The sequence below is a fragment of the Pseudophryne corroboree genome, chromosome 5 (assembly GCF_028390025.1).
Source record: "Pseudophryne corroboree isolate aPseCor3 chromosome 5, aPseCor3.hap2, whole genome shotgun sequence".
Classification (NCBI taxonomy): domain Eukaryota; kingdom Metazoa; phylum Chordata; class Amphibia; order Anura; family Myobatrachidae; genus Pseudophryne; species Pseudophryne corroboree.
The window spans coordinates 730840721-730857173 of record NC_086448.1 but is presented as its reverse complement, the minus strand read 5'-3'; the positions used below and the strand labels follow the sequence as shown (position 1 = coordinate 730857173).

Below are 16453 nucleotides of genomic sequence, written 5' to 3'. Positions count from 1 at the left end.
TTCGTGTTCTTTTTTGTTCAGAATTCCTACATCTAAACCTTCTTTTGTTAGTATGTCCAAGCTTCTTTTGTAGTTTTTGGTGGGGTCTTGTGTGAGGGTTTCATATGTTTCTTTATCACTTAAAATTCTGAGTGATTCATTTATGTATGCTTTCTTGTCTAGCAATACGACCCCCCCCCCCCTTTGTCTGCAGGTTTTATCACTAGTTCTTTGTTGTCACTGAGATCCTTTAATGCGTTTTTTTCAGTTTTTGTCAGATTAAGTGTCTTAGGTTTTGTTTCTATTTTGTCTATGTCCCTTGTTACCAAATGTTCGAATGTGTTGATTAGTGAACCTCTCATGTATTGTGGGTAGAATGTGGATTTGGGTTTTAGATCTGAGTGCTTGTATGTTCTTTCTGCATCTTTTTGTTCAGTGAATGCAATTGGTCCTTTGTTGTAATATTTAGCGAGTGTTAGTTTTCTTGTGAACTTGTGTAAGTCTAAGTATGTTTCAAATTTATTTAACTGTTTTGTCGGTGCAAATTTCAAACCTTTGTTTAATAGGGAGACGTGTTCCTTTTTTAGTGTGACTGTGCTCAGGTTAAATATCCCTTTGTTTTCTATCTCTGGTTGTTGTTCCTTTTGTGTCTTCCTGTTTCTTCCACCTCTACATCCTCGTCTAGTTCTATTAATTTTCTTTTGTTTGGTGTTGCTGTTTTCTGGTTGCAGGACCGGAGGCCTGCACTCTTTCCTAAAAAATGGTCTGCACATGTTTCTTGTGTTATCGGTTCGCTAGCTACTGTGTCTTTCTCAGTGGTGGAGATGTCCTCTAGGTGAGCTGAAACTTGGAAACCTTTTTCTAGGGACAGTCTAGCTAGTTTTTCATAGTCGATTTCTTCTTCAATACTGTATGTGGAAAAATCTGTATCTAAAGTGCTGTCCAGGATAGAGTGATATTGTGTGTCTTCTCTGCTTTTGTTGCCTGCTGTATTGTATGTTAATCTAGGATTTTTTGAGTGCAATCTTGTCATGTATTGTTGATAGGTGAGATTTAGTCTTTTGTACACAGGTGTGGTGTGTAACTGTTTTTTTGTTTTGTTGGGGTCTGTCTTTCTTGGAGTTTTCAGTAAAGTTGATGTGTGTTTTTGTTTAGCTGTGAATTTTTTGTCTGGCTTCTTTTTGCCTATCTTGTCCCTTAGGATTTTTGATTCCTTGGTTGCTATTATGTCCTCCTCTGTTCGTCTCAATCTGTTTTTCGATACTGTTTCTAATTCTTGAAATTCTTTGTCCTCCTTATGTTCTTCTAGAGCTACTTGTAGTGACTCTATTTCTTTCTCTAATTCTTTGAGTTCATTATCGTGTGTATTGATAATTAACTGAATCAGTTGCATGGAGCAGTCTTGTAGTATGTTTTCCCATTTCTTTGTAAACTGTGGATTATCTTTATTATGTGTAGGGATTTTCTTGATTCTAAGACCCTTAGGTATCAATTTGTGTGATAAGTACCAATTAAGTGTTTTATTGTCCCACCATAGTTTGGATTCTTTAGTTGCTAGTCTTTCCAATTTCAAAAATAGATCACAGAATTTGTTTACACTATCGTGCGTGGCAGTAGTGTGTTCTATATTGTTGAAGATTTTGTCCGCCCTACTGGCTCTATCTTTTCTTAAGTCTAGTATACCCATATAAGGAGCTGCTGATGACCGGGTTTGTAGAATCTGTTTCTTTGTAAATGTGACCAACGCTCTACTTATATAAGTAATACTGGGGTGGCAGCAGTACGTGTGAGAGGTTAAACCCAGAAACCTCCAGTATTTAAAGTTCAAACAGGATTTACACAACTGCGCCTACTTGCAAAATAAATTGTCAGTATAAGTGAAAGAACCACGGAATAATATGTAGTATGAAAAATACTGACGTTTATTTGTATATAAATAATATAGGGTCAAAATTTGCTTTTACCCAAATGTATGAAAAAAATGATAGTGATAATCATGAAGTTGGGCAAAGAATGATGATAAAAAAATAAAAATAAAAAAATATATATATATAATATAAAAAAAGAAAATGAAAAATATAAAGTGGAAATGAAAAAATTAGAAAAAATATGTCTAAGTCCCAAAATGTCTGGTGTGAGCAGAGTGTGGCGTCCCACCTCTTTTCCACCTTATTGTCGTTTTTTACTATCCGGTATCACAGTATAGATTGATATTTCTGGATTAGCAGGAATGTTGAATTCCACAGTTAGTCACAGTATCGCTGTGGGGTACCCCAATCTGGACAGTGGTGGGATGAGGTGATCAGGGTGAAGGTAAAATTAAATATCCCCGGACTCCCCGCTAACCTCCTCCGTCCTGTGCAGCAGGAGACGTCCGCAAACACAGACGTCTGCCAGTGTTCAAAACCGGAGGGACGCGGTCATGCCTCTGGGGGGAAGGTATCGACGACTTCTGGACCCACAAGGGGACTGTCCGCCGTGAACCTTCCCTCCTACGGGGTGTATTACCTTTTCTCCTGCGCTCGATCCCGTCACACACTTCCACTCCTTTCTTCTGTCTTCTCTCAGCCTGACGATCGGTGCTCCGCTCTCAGGTCTGTGTCCTCTCGGCCGTGCGGCTCCGTTTCTCCTCCACAGTGTCTCTTGCGAATCAGTTTGTTCCGTCCAGATATATTTCAAAATACTGTTGTTTTCTATAGATGATATGGAGAGTGGTGATGCAATGCTCAGTTCCTTCTCCAACGCGTATCGACCCGTTTGGGTCTTCCTCAGGGAGTCCTTATTCACCATCTTAGTTGAGGGCTTTTTATACCCATACTTGATTGTATCATCCCAAAAAGGGTTTTTTTATTTCTAGTATTAAAACTTATTATTTGCAGAATCAACATAAGAAGATTATACAAGATGTTTATTTTATTCTATTTTATTTTATTTTGTTATATACATTATTAGTTGTTTTTCTTTGGTTTTGCACACAGCCACAAATAGCAATCATCGTTTTCTTATACAAGCCTGTTTAACTATGTGACAAATCCAAACACACATTGTATCCATTTAGCTTATACAGAGGTAGTATGGACACACCCCTTTTTGGGATGATGCAATCAAGTATGGGTATAAAAAGCCCTCAACTAAGATGGTGAATAAGGACTCCCTGAGGAAGACCCAAACGGGTCGATACGCGTTGGAGAAGGAACTGAGCATTGCATCACCACTCTCCATATCATCTATAGAAAACAACAGTATTTTGAAATATATCTGGACGGAACAAACTGATTCGCAAGAGACACTGTGGAGGAGAAACGGAGCCGCACGGCCGAGAGGACACAGACCTGAGAGCGGAGCACCGATCGTCGGGCTGAGAGAAGACAGAAGAAAGGAGTGGAAGTGTGTGACGGGATCGAGCGCAGGAGAAAAGGTAATACACCCCGTAGGAGGGAAGGTTCACGGCGGACAGTCCCCTTGTGGGTCCAGAAGTCGTCGATACCTTCCCCCCAGAGGCATGACCGCGTCCCTCCGGTTTTGAACACTGGCAGACGTCTGTGTTTGCGGACGTCTCCTGCTGCACAGGACGGAGGAGGTTAGCGGGGAGTCCGGGGATATTTAATTTTACCTTCACCCTGATCACCTCATCCCACCACTGTCCAGATTGGGGTACCCCACAGCGATACTGTGACTAACTGTGGAATTCAACATTCCTGCTAATCCAGAAATATCAATCTATACTGTGATACCGGATAGTAAAAAACGACAATAAGGTGGAAAAGAGGTGGGACGCCACACTCTGCTCACACCAGACATTTTGGGACTTAGACATATTTTTTCTAATTTTTTCATTTCCACTTTATATTTTTCATTTTCTTTTTTTATATTATATATATATATATATATATTTTTTTTTTTTTTTTTTTTATCATCATTCTTTGCCCAACTTCATGATTATCACTATCATTTTTTTCATACATTTGGGTAAAAGCAAATTTTGACCCTATATTATTTATATACAAATAAACGTCAGTATTTTTCATACTACATATTATTCCGTGGTTCTTTCACTTATACTGACAATTTATTTTGCAAGTAGGCGCAGTTGTGTAAATCCTGTTTGAACTTTAAATACTGGAGGTTTCTGGGTTTAACCTCTCACACGTACTGCTGCCACCCCAGTATTACTTATATAAGTAGAGCGTTGGTCACATTTACAAAGAACTAGCTAATTGTAAGTCTTTATTATGGTAACCCCTCTCTAGGAATTTTTTAGTCATGGCTTCCATCTTCACAGCTTCATCAGCGGTGTCACTGCAAATGCGGTGCACCCGAAGATACTGGGAATAAGGGAGCCCCCTCTTAAGAGAGTCAGGGTGATGACTGGCTGCTTGCAATAAATTGTTGCAATCAGTGGGCTTTTGGTAGATGGTGGTTGCAAATTTGGAATCCTTAATCCTCACTTTTACATCCAGAAAATGTATTGTCACTTTCTGTATGTCGTACGTGAATTTAATGTTTTGATCTGAGGAATTGATACCCTTCATCATACTGTGAAGCATATCATTACTTCCTGTCCACAGAAAGAAGACGTCATCTATGAATCTGGTATATAGGGGAATGAAATCAACATAGTTTTTATCGAAGAACAATTTATCTTCCACAGAGAACATGAATGCATTGGCGTACGTCGGTGCGACACATGCACCCATCGCACACCCTTGCTTCTGTAAGAAGAATTCATCATTAAAAATAAAATAATTCCTTTCAAGTACCAACCCAAGCAATTTCAAGAAAAAGCCTATATCAGGGCCCTTATATAAAGGATTGTTGGTTATGAGCTGCCGCACTGCTTCTATGCCCCTGTTGTGGGGAATATTGGTGTATAGGCTCACCACATCAGCTGTACATAACCAACAATTGTCAGGAACCAAATCAAAATCCCTGAGTTTCTGCAAAAACATGGCAGTGTCCTTAAGATACGTAGGTCTACTCTGCACCACAGGTTGTAAATAAAAATCCAAAAATTTAGAGACCTGAAAAAATAGGGAATCTTTTGCAGAGACAATGGGTCTCCCGGGCGGATTGCATGCATCTTTATGAATTTTAGGCAACATATTAAAAATCGGGACCCATGGACAGTCCTTTAGGAGGGCATTCATCACTGATTCAGTAATGATTCCCTCATCCAGTGCCAATCGTAAAGTGTCCCTTAATTCCATATAGAATTCATCAGTCGGGTTCTTCTGTAAAAGCGTATAGATAGATTCATCCCTTAATTGTCGATAAGCTTCAGTTTTATACGCCTCCACGTCCTGCACCACAATTCCCCCACCCTTGTCGGCAGGGCGTATGGTAATGTCTCTATAACTGGACAGATCCCGCAATGCTCTCCATTCATTGGTGGATAAATTCTTGGTGACAAGCCTATTTTCTTCATCACAACACTCAATGCAATTTGACACAGTCCTTGTGAAGGTTTTGATTGAAATATTGTTTGAGATGGGCTCAAAATTGGATTTCGCCCTAACCGGGCATGTCATAGTTGCCGTCTGTTCAACCGGTACCACCTCTCGGTTCTTTCCAAAGAATTCCTTCAGACGTAACTGTCTGTTTAACCGATGTAGATCAACCTTACTTTTGAGACAGTTATGGGGATTTGTAGGAATAAAACTCAATCCCCTCTTTAAAACTGAGATTTCGTCATGTTTTAGGGTGCGGGAGGACAGATTAAAAATCATTTCTTTGATTTTGCCGCTCGCTTTCCCTTGCCTTTCGCACTGTCGACCTCTGCAGGTTCTCGATCTCCTGGGCTTTCTATGCGTGCCCTCGTCATTACCCCTAAAGGGGAGCGACCACTGGATTTAGGGTATTTAGAGCTTGATGGCTCAGTCTCGCTGCAAGACGCCCCACTAGAGGTCTCAGTGTCCATGGCAGAGCGGTCTCTAAATTTTTGGATTTTTATTTACAACCTGTGGTGCAGAGTAGACCTACGTATCTTAAGGACACTGCCATGTTTTTGCAGAAACTCAGGGATTTTGATTTGGTTCCTGACAATTGTTGGTTATGTATGGCCGATGTGGTGAGCCTATACACCAATATTCCCCACAACAGGGGCATAGAAGCAGTGCGGCAGCTCATAACCAACAATCCTTTATATAAGGGTCCTGATATCGGCTTTTTCTTGAAATTGCTTGGGTTGGTACTTGAAAGGAATTATTTTATTTTTAATGATGAATTCTTCTTACAGAAGCAAGGGTCTGCGATGGGTGCGTGTGTCGCACCGACGTACGCCAATGCATTCATGTTCTCTGTGGAAGATAAATTGTTCTTCGATAAAAACTATGTTGATTTCAATCCCCTATATACCAGATTCATAGATGACGTCTTCTTTCTGTGGACAGGAAGTAATGATATGCTTCACAGTATGATGAAAGGTATCAATTCCTCAGATCAAAACATTAAATTCACGTACGACATACAGAAAGTGACAATACATTTTCTGGATGTAAAAGTGAGGATTAAGGATTCCAAATTTGCAACCACCATCTACCAAAAGCCCACTGATTGCAACAATTTATTGCAAGCAGCCAGTCATCACCCTGACTCTCTTAAGAGGGGGCTCCCTTATTCCCAGTATCTTCGGGTGCACCGCATTTGCAGTGACACCGCTGATGAAGCTGTGAAGATGGAAGCCATGACTAAAAAATTCCTAGAGAGGGGTTACCATAATAAAGACCTACAATTAGCTAGATCTAAAGCATTAGCGGCCCCCAAATTTACCACTGATACGCGTATAGCTGAGAACAAAACAGACACTTCGATTATTTGGGTAAATAATTATACAGTTGCCACTAAAAAACTGGTTTCAACTGTTAAGGGGATTTGGCCAATCATTCAATCCGATCCTGATTTACCAGATTTATCTAGACGCAAGCTACTTCCTTGTTATACCAGAGGTAAAAATATCAGGGATTATGTGGTTCATGCTGATATATCAGATAGATCCAAGAAAGGCACTGAGCACTTTATGACGAGAAAACCAGGTAATTACAAGTGCCTAGGATGTACAACCTGCTCCTATCTGGAGACAGGGGACTACATTGTACACCCCCGCACAGGTAGGAGGATTAAATTAAGACATGCACTGACTTGCTCTAGTAAGTATGTTGTATACTGCATAAAATGCCCCTGCAGTTTGTATTATGTAGGGAAGACGATTTGCCAGTTTAAGGAACGTATGGCGCAGCACCGCAGTGCCATCAAACAATCTCTGGAGGGCAAGAATGTTGACCAGCCGGTCGCTAAACATTTTAAGGCTAGGGGACACTCACTATCATCTTTGCGTTATAAAATACTTGATCATGTCATTGAGGATAGGAGGGGTGGTGATAGAGCTAGAGCGCTCTTGCAATGTGAGGCAAGGTGGATTCACCTCTTAGATACAATTGCCCCTAAAGGTCTAAATGAGATGCTCTCCCTGAATTGTTTCCTATGATGATTGCTGGTTATGACCTTTGATGACACGCCATTGCACATTATGTAATGTTTTTTATCCCTGATGTTCTGAGTATGTAAACCGCTGTGATGTTCTTTGTATACAGTTTCTATGGTGACAGACTCTGTGACACTGATTTTCCTGTTTTCCGCCCGGCGCCGTCTGACAGTGATGACGTCAGCGAAAGTACAGGGGGGGAGCCGGGCACTGCTCACACTCGCACATTCACGCTAACTGTTTGGTATAAAGGTAAGCTTTTCTGTATTGTATATATTGTTACCTGACGAAGGAAATAAAATTCCGAAACGTTGTAAGCAGACTTGGGGTTCCCAGTCGTTTTCTGAGTGAGTCCGTGAGTGCCGCCTGCAACTTTGTGATATTTTCCATTAACAAGAGGAGGGCACCCGGCATTGTGCTTTGTTGATTGATTGGAGTGCCGGTTACTGTTTGCTATATATATATATATATATATATATATGCACAGAAAGTCCCGGCACTCCTCTGTAAAGGTGTAGAAGCTGCGGTGCCCTCCCAGAGGTATTACCTCATATACATGTGGAAAGAATGGAGGCGGCACTCACGCAGACTTTTGCAGGTAAAAAAGGTCAGTTTAATGTACCGACATGTTTCGGGGACTTGCCCCATCCTCAGGGCCTTAAGGCCCTGAGGACGGGGCAAGTCCCCGAAACATATTGGTACATTAAACTGACCTTTTTTACCTGCAAAAGCCTGCGTGAGTGCCGCCTCCATTCTTTCCACATGTGTATATATATATATATATATATATATATATATATATATATTTACAGTATTCACATTCAATACAGCAATATAAATCACATTCAACAAGCTTCATTTGGTTTCAACTTTCTACAAAGTATTATATGGTGATGAAGCAATCTCGATTAGTAATGCTGTTAATATTGCTGTTAATACTGCAATAAGCCCCCAGGTAACTCCTTATGAAGATAATTGTCAATAGAACTGTATATTTTCCATGCAGCATGCAATTGTCAATCAGGCAGTTTTTTAGATATATGGCAAAGCAAAGCTGCAAAGGCAGATAACTATAAAGCAGCAAACTTTGCAGAACTTTCAAACATACAGTATGGTTAAACAAGCCTTCAGAGGAGTTCTATATAGAGTTTGGTAGTATTAAAAGCATGCTTTTAAAAATGTAACATGGCCATGTTAGATAATAGATAGATAGTAGAGGTAACAAAAACCTTATATTACCATGTCCTTCCTCTGTACTTTCCACTGGGATATCTATCAGGCTCCCGGCTTTGGTTGCTTTTTCCTTTTATTAAGCCATGTCTGGAGATGGAGGTTCGGTCCCATGTTAATGTAGAAAGTCCCAGGGATGGTTTGGCTGTCAGCTGACATTTAAAATAGGCAATAAAACGCATTTCTCCGCCTCTGCCCACACTCAGCGGCTTCCTCAGTTTGTATACATCTTGTATATCAATGTGCAACCCAGTCTGAACCTGTATATGAATTGCTCGGATGCAGCAGCCATCACTTTTTTCCATACCAAGTTCAATTGTTCTACGTGTACAGACTCAGTCGCACACAGATATACAAGTGTCACATACCAAATTAATCAGTATAGTTACCTGGTGAATCCTAGTTGCAACGAATTATGACTAAAATGCATTTTTTGGTAAAAAAAACAAAAAAAAGATACCTCGGGTGTCTCGTGTCATACGGTGTATTGAGGCTAGTTTTATGAGGACATCTGTAACGTGATTCCGTTACCAAAACTATGGTGATTCCATTACCATATATTACAGCTTGGAAAAAAGGGGGCGTGGTCACGGCACATGGGGGAGTGCCGCAAGTCACGGGGTACTGACCTCACAGCCCGTCCTGTGTCTCCCTGCCGAGCAGTGTCGGGGGGCGGAGCAACTAATCCAGCTTCTGTCTATGTAAGGCGGGCAGACAAGCAGGGTGCTCAGTCAGTCCTGGTCTCTAGGTGTGGCCAGACCAGCCCTTCAAGCCATCGGCCCTTCTGGCATTTGCCAGAAGTGCCAAATGGCTAGTCTGACCCTGGACCCACCCATATATTATTAGCCCCCACATTGCAAAAACAGCACCAACAATATATTAATTGCAGCACAATACATGAATGCGTCCCATGTTACATGGGTATAGCCCTCCTTGCAATTAACCGGCCTAAGACAAAAGGCAAACAAAACAAGAGTGTTATGCTGGGTACAACCCAATCAGGTATATTCTGTACACAAAAGTGCATTGACATGCATTAAGGGCCTAATTCAGACCTGATCGCAGCTGCAATTTTTTTAGCTAATGGGCAAATCCATGTGCACTGCAGGTGTGGCAGATATAACATGTGCTAAGAGAGTTAGATTTGGGTGGGTTATTTTGTTTCTTTGCAGGGTAAATACTGGCTGCTTTAATTTTACACTGCAATTTAGATTACAGTTTGAGCACACCCCACCCAAATCTAACTCTCTCTGCACGTTATATCTGCCCCCCCCCCCCCTGCAGTGCACATAGTTTTGCCCATTTGCTAACAGATTTGCTGCTGCTCTCAGATCTGAATTAGGCCCTAATTCTACACTGCTCAAAAAAATAAAGGGAACACTAAAATAACACATCCTAGATCTGAATGAAATATTCTTATTAAATACTTTGTTCTTTACATAGTTGAATGTGCTGACAACAAAAATCACACAAAAATTATCAATGTATATCAAATGTATTAACCCATGGAGGTCTGGATTTGGAGTCACACTCAAAATTAAAGTGGAAAAACACACTACAGGCTGATCCAACTTTGATGTAATGTCCTTAAAACAAGTCAAAATGAGGCTCAGTAGTGTGTGTGGCCTCCACGTGCCTGTATGACCTCCCTACAATGCCTGGGCATGATCATGACGAGGTGGCGGATGGTCTCCTGAGGGATCTCCTCCCAGACCTTGTCTAAAGTATCCACCAACTTCTGGACAGTCTGTGGTGCAACGTGGGGTTGGTGGATGGAGCGAGACATGATGTCCCAGATGTGCTCAATTAGATTCAGGTCTGGGGAACGGGCGGGCCAGTCCATAGCATCGATGCCTTCATCTTGCAGGAACTGCTGACACACTCCAGCCACATGAGGTCTAGCATTGTCTTGCATTAGGAGGAACCCAGGGCCAACCGCACCAGCATATGGTCTCACAAGTGGTCTGAGGATCTCATCTCGGTACCTAATGGCAGTCAGGCTACCTCTGGTGAGCACATGGAGGACTGTGCGGCCCCCCAAAGAAATGCCACCCCACACCATTACTGACCCACTGCCAAATCGGTCATGCTGGCAGCAGAACGTTCTCCTTGGCATCTCCAGACTCTCATGTCTGTCACATGTGCTCAGTGAGAACCTGCTTTCATCTGTGAAGAGCACAGGGCGCCAGTGGCGAATTTGCCAATCTTGGTGTTCTCTGGCAAATGCCAAATGTCCTGCACGGTGTTGGGCTGTAAGCACAACCCCCACCTGTGGACGTCTGGCCCTCATACCACCCTCATGGAGTCTGTTTCTGATCGTCTGAGTAGACACATGCACATTTGTGGCTTGCTGGAGGTCATTTTGCAGGGCTCTGGCAGTGCTCCTCCTGTTCCTACTTGCACAAAGGCGGAGGTAACAGTCCTGTTGCTGGGTTGTTGCCCTCCTACGGCCTCCTCCACGTCTCCTGATGTACTGGCCTGTCTCCTGGTAGCGCCTCCATGCTCTGGACACTACGCTGACAGACACAGCAAACCTTCTTGCCACAGCTCGCATTGATGTGCCATCCTGGATGAGCTGCACTACCTGAGCCACTTGTGTGGGTTGTTGGGAGGTCATACAGGCTCGCTCCATCCACCAACCCCACGTTGCACCACAGACTGTCCAGAAGTTGGTGGATGCTTTAGACAAGGTCTGGGAGGAGATCCCTCAGGAGACCATCCGCCACCTCGTCATGATCATGCCCAGGCATTGTAGGGAGGTCATACAGGCACGTGGAGGCCACACACACTACTGAGCCTCATTTTGACTTGTTTTAAGGACATTACATCAAAGTTGGATCGGCCTGTAGTGTGTTTTTCCACTTTAATTTTGAGTGTGACTCCAAATCCAGACCTCCATGGGTTAATAAATTTGATTTCCATTGATAATTTTTGTGTAATTTTGTTGTCAGCACATTCAACTATGTAAAGAACAAAGTATTTAATAAGAATATTTCATTCATTCAGATCTAGGATGTGTTATTTTAGTGTTCCCTTTATTTTTTTGAGCAGTGTATTATATGTCACAATCTTCATAATGTCACGCTCAGCATGCTGACTACAATGCCAGTTGTGGCTGTATTCAGGCTTGAACTGGCCCACAGGGGTACAGGGGAAACCACCAGTGGCCCCACTGCCTTGTGGGGGGGTTTACACCTCCTACTCTAAGGATCAGGTTCCAGACTGTGCACTTGAATTATACATTATACATATGTTATCTTATACTGGACTATGGTCTATTTTCTACAGAGCTTTGCTTTTATTAATCTGTTATTAATCTGGTACATTATCATGCATGCAGCAGCTGAATTTACTGTATATATTTATGAAGGGTCCCAGACGTTGCACTCTCTCATGGTTAGTCAAACCAATGGGGTGGTAGGCCACAGCCCCTATGCAGACTGGCCACACCCCTAACATGGGCCCCTACCACTGCATTTCCCCGGTGGGCCCTACATGCCCCAGTCCGACACTGGCTGTATTTTACAGTGGCATTATACATATTGTCTGTCAGCTTGTTGTTGCTGCATGCCCTTTTAATGCTTTTCTGTTGCAGTACTGAGTGATGGGCCATTAACTGGGTATTATCGCTTACGTCAGTTCCATTTTCACTGGGGATCCACAGACAGACATGGCTCTGAGCATGTAGTTGATGGAAAGACATACCCTGCTGAGGTAAGATGGTACCGTCTCAGGAGGCAGACGATTTAGGATATGAACTATGAATATAGAATACATTGCTTAGTGTACACCTGACATTCCACTGCAGCTCTGCTTTCACTCTATTACAGGCATCTGCAGCCACTCCAAAAACATTAAGATGTTGATGGGATCTGACATAGCACAAAGAGCTGAGACAGCAGTTATCTGAGTTTCTGTGACATCACTGGCACACTCAGGGGTGCCTAGAGGGGGCTGGTAGAAAGTAATGAAACACTGTGACCTTACAATGCTTCCACCACTCCCCACACACCGCTAACATTAATAATGAGGCACAACTGCACCCCCTCCAGACCCACCTAACTCTTGGCACCCCTGGGGCATACTTGCCTACTTTCCCAGAAGTTGCTGGAGACTCATAATTTTTCAGGTAGTCTCCCACAACCCCAGAAGAGTAGGCAGATCTCCTGCATCTTGCCCTAGTGAAGTGGACAGGATGGGGAGATAATACAGGGAATCTCTGTATGCAAATGCCATAATTTTAGCCCCACCTCCTAACCAGAGACCAGCGAATCACATTATTTGGCACAACAGGGACGGGGCCTAATGATTTGGAGAGCTGGCTCCACCCTGAAAGCTGTCAGCAGGCAGTAGTAGGAGGCTAACGGACAATGGCCCTCATTCCGAGTTGATCGGTCGCAAGGCGAATTTAGCAGAGTTACACACGCTAAGCCGCCGCCTACTGGGAGTGAATCTTAGCTTCTTAAAATTGCGACCGATGTATTCGCAATATTGCGATTACTAACTACTTAGCAGTTTCAGAGTAGCTTCAGACTTACTCTGCCTGTGCGATCATTTCAGTGCTTGTCGTTCCTGTTTGACGTCACAAACACACCAAGCGTTCGCCCAGGCACTCCCACCGTTTCTCCGGCCACTCCTGCGTTTTTTCCGGAAACGGTAGCGTTTTCAGCCACACGCCCCTGAAACGCCGTGTTTCCGCCCAGTAACACCCATTTCCTGTCAATCACATTACGATCGCCGGAGCGATGAAAAAGCCGTGAGTAAAATTACTTTCTACATAGCAAAGTTACTTGGCGCAGTCGCAGTGCGAAGTCTGCGAACATTGCGCATGCGTACTAAGCGGATTTTCATTGCGATGCGATGAAAAATACCGAGCGAACAACTCGGAATGAGGGCCAATATTTACTATATATTGTGGCCGGGGGCATGAACTTCCAATATAGTCAATATTGACCTGCCTGCACTGTCTATTTTTCCTTGCGATGCTGACCCCGCGGAACCGTGCATCGCAAGCTGTATATGCAATATGCACTATGTTTTCTACTGTTATGGACTATATAGTCCATATGGGTAGTTAATTATATTGCATCGTGTACATACCTCCCAACATTTATCATATAGAAAGACGGACCTTTATGTGCGGCAAAGCCGCGCCTGCCTGAAAAAGGGCCTGCCACGACTCCCATTTTTCTCTGACGTCCTAAGTGGATGCTGGGGACTCCGTCAGGACCATGGGGAATAGCGGCTCCGCAGGAGACAGGGCACAAAATTTAAAAGTTTGACCACTAGGTGGTGTGCACTGGCTCCTCCCCCTATGACCCTCCTCCAAGCCTCAGTTAGGTTTTTGTGCCCGTCCGAGCAGGGTGCAATCTAGGTGGCTCTCCTAAAGAGCTGCTTAGAAAAAGTTTTGTTAGGTTTTTTATTTTCAGTGAGTCCTGCTGGCAACAGGCTCACTGCAACGAGGGACTTAGGGGAGAAGAAGTGAACTCACCTGCGTGCAGGATGGATTGGCTTCTTAGGCTACTGGACACTAGCTCCAGATGGACGATCACAGGTACAGCCTGGATGGGTCACCGGAGCCGCGCCGCCGACCCCCTTGCAGATGCCGAAAAGAGAAGAGGTCCAGAAACCGGCGGCTGAAGACTTCTCAGTCTTCATGAGGTAGCGCACAGCACTGCAGCTGTGCGCCATTGCTCTCGGCACACTTCACACCAACGGTCACTGAGGGTGCAGGGCACTGGGGGGGGCGCCCTGGGCAGCAATGAAAAGTACCTATTCTGGCTAAAATACATCACATATAGCCCCTGGGGCTATATGGATGTATTTAACCGCTGCCAGGTTTTCAGAAAAACCGGGAGAAGAAGCCCGCCGAAAAGGGGGCGGGGCCTATTCTCAGCACACAGCGCCATTTTCCTACACAGCTCCGCTGCTAGGAAGGCTCCCAGGCTCTCCCCTGCACTGCACTACAGAAACAGGGTAAAAACAGAGAGGGGGGGCACTTATTTGGCGATATTAATAATATTTAAGCTGCTATAAGGGGAACACACTTATTTAAGGTTGTCCCTATATATTTATAGCGCTTGGGTGTGTGCTGGCAAACTCTCCCTCTGTCTCCCCAAAGGGCTAGTGGGGTCCTGTCTTCTATCAGAGCATTCCCTGTGTGTCTGCTGTGTGTCGGTACGCGTGTGTCGACATGTATGAGGACGATGTTGGCGTGGAGGCGGAGCAATTGCCTGTAATGGTGATGTCACCCCCTAGGGAGTCGACACCGGAATGGATGGCTTTGTTTATGGAATTACGTGATAGTGTCAGCACGCTGCAAAAGTCGGTTGACGACATGAGACGGCCGGCAAACCAGTTAGTACCTGTCCAGGCGTCTCAAACACCGTCAGGGGCTGTAAAACGCCCTTTACCTCAGTCGGTCGACACAGACACGGACACCGAATCCAGTGTCGACGGTGAAGAAACAAACGTATTTTCCAGTAGGGCCACACGTTATATGATCACGGCAATGAAGGAGGCTTTGCATATCTCTGATACTGCAAGTACCACAAAAAGGGGTATTATGTGGGGTGTGAAAAAACTACCTGTAGTTTTTCCTGAATCAGAGGAGTTGAATGAAGTGTGTGATGAAGCGTGGGTTACCCCCGATAGAAAACTGCTAATTTCAAAGAAGTTATTGGCATTATACCCTTTCCCGCCAGAGGTTAGGGCGCGCTGGGAAACACCCCCTAGGGTAGATAAGGCGCTCACACGCTTATCAAAACAAGTGGCGTTACCGTCTCCAGAGACGGCCGCCCTCAAGGATCCAGCTGATAGGAGGCTGGAGAATACACTAAAAAGTATATACACACATACGGGTGTTATACTGCGACCAGCAATCGCCTCAGCCTGGATGTGCAGTGCTGGGGTGGCTTGGTCGGAGTCACTGACTGAAAATATTGATACCCTGGATAGGGACAGTATTTTATTGACTATAGAGCATTTAAAGGATGCATTTCTTTATATGCGAGATGCACAGAGAGATATTTGCACTCTGGCATCAAGAGTAAGTGCGATGTCCATATCTGCCAGAAGAAGTTTATGGACGCGACAGTGGTCAGGTGATGCGGATTCCAAACGGCATATGGAAGTATTGCCGTATAAGGGGGAGGAATTATTTGGGGTCGGTCTATCGGATTTGGTGGCCACGGCAACAGCCGGGAAATCCACCTTTTTACCTCAGGTCACCTCCCAGCAGAAAAAGACACAGTCTTTTCAGCCGCAGTCCTTTCGTTCCTATAAGAACAAGCGGGCAAAAGGACATTCATATTTGCCCCGAGGCAAAGGAAAGGGTAAGAGACTGCAGCAAGCAGCTCCTTCCCAGGAGCAGAAGCCCTCCCCGGCTTCTGCAAAGGCCTCAGCATGACGCTGGGACCTTACAAGCGGACTCAGGGGCGGTGGGGGGTCGCCTCAAGAATTTCAGCGCACAGTGGGCTCACTCGAAGGTGGACCCCTGGATCCTGCAGGTAGTATCTCAGGGTTACAGGTTGGAATTCGAGAAGTCTCCCCCTCGCCGGTTCCTAAAGTCTGCTTTGCCAACGTCTCCCTCCGACAGGGCGACGGTATTGGAAGCCATTCACAAGCTGTATTCTCAGCAGGTGATAGTCAAGGTACCCCTTTTACAACAGGGAAAGGGGTATTACTCCACGCTATTTGTGGTACCGAAGCCGGACGGCTCGGTAAGACCTATTCTAAATCTGAAATCTCTGAACCTGTACATAC

General features: G+C 44.2%; 1 protein-coding gene across 5 annotated transcripts in view; it reads left to right on the top strand.

The window, feature by feature from the left end:
* The window catches only part of LOC134928377 (carbonic anhydrase 13-like), a 118485-nt gene that overhangs the window by 85245 nt on the left and 16787 nt on the right, over positions 1-16453 (top strand). For all 5 annotated transcript variants that reach the window (XM_063924057.1, XM_063924055.1, XM_063924056.1 and 2 more), the window contains one exon: positions 12285-12403. In XM_063924057.1, coding sequence (XP_063780127.1) covers positions 12285-12403 — 119 coding nt within the window. The remainder of the gene's footprint in view (positions 1-12284; positions 12404-16453) is intronic.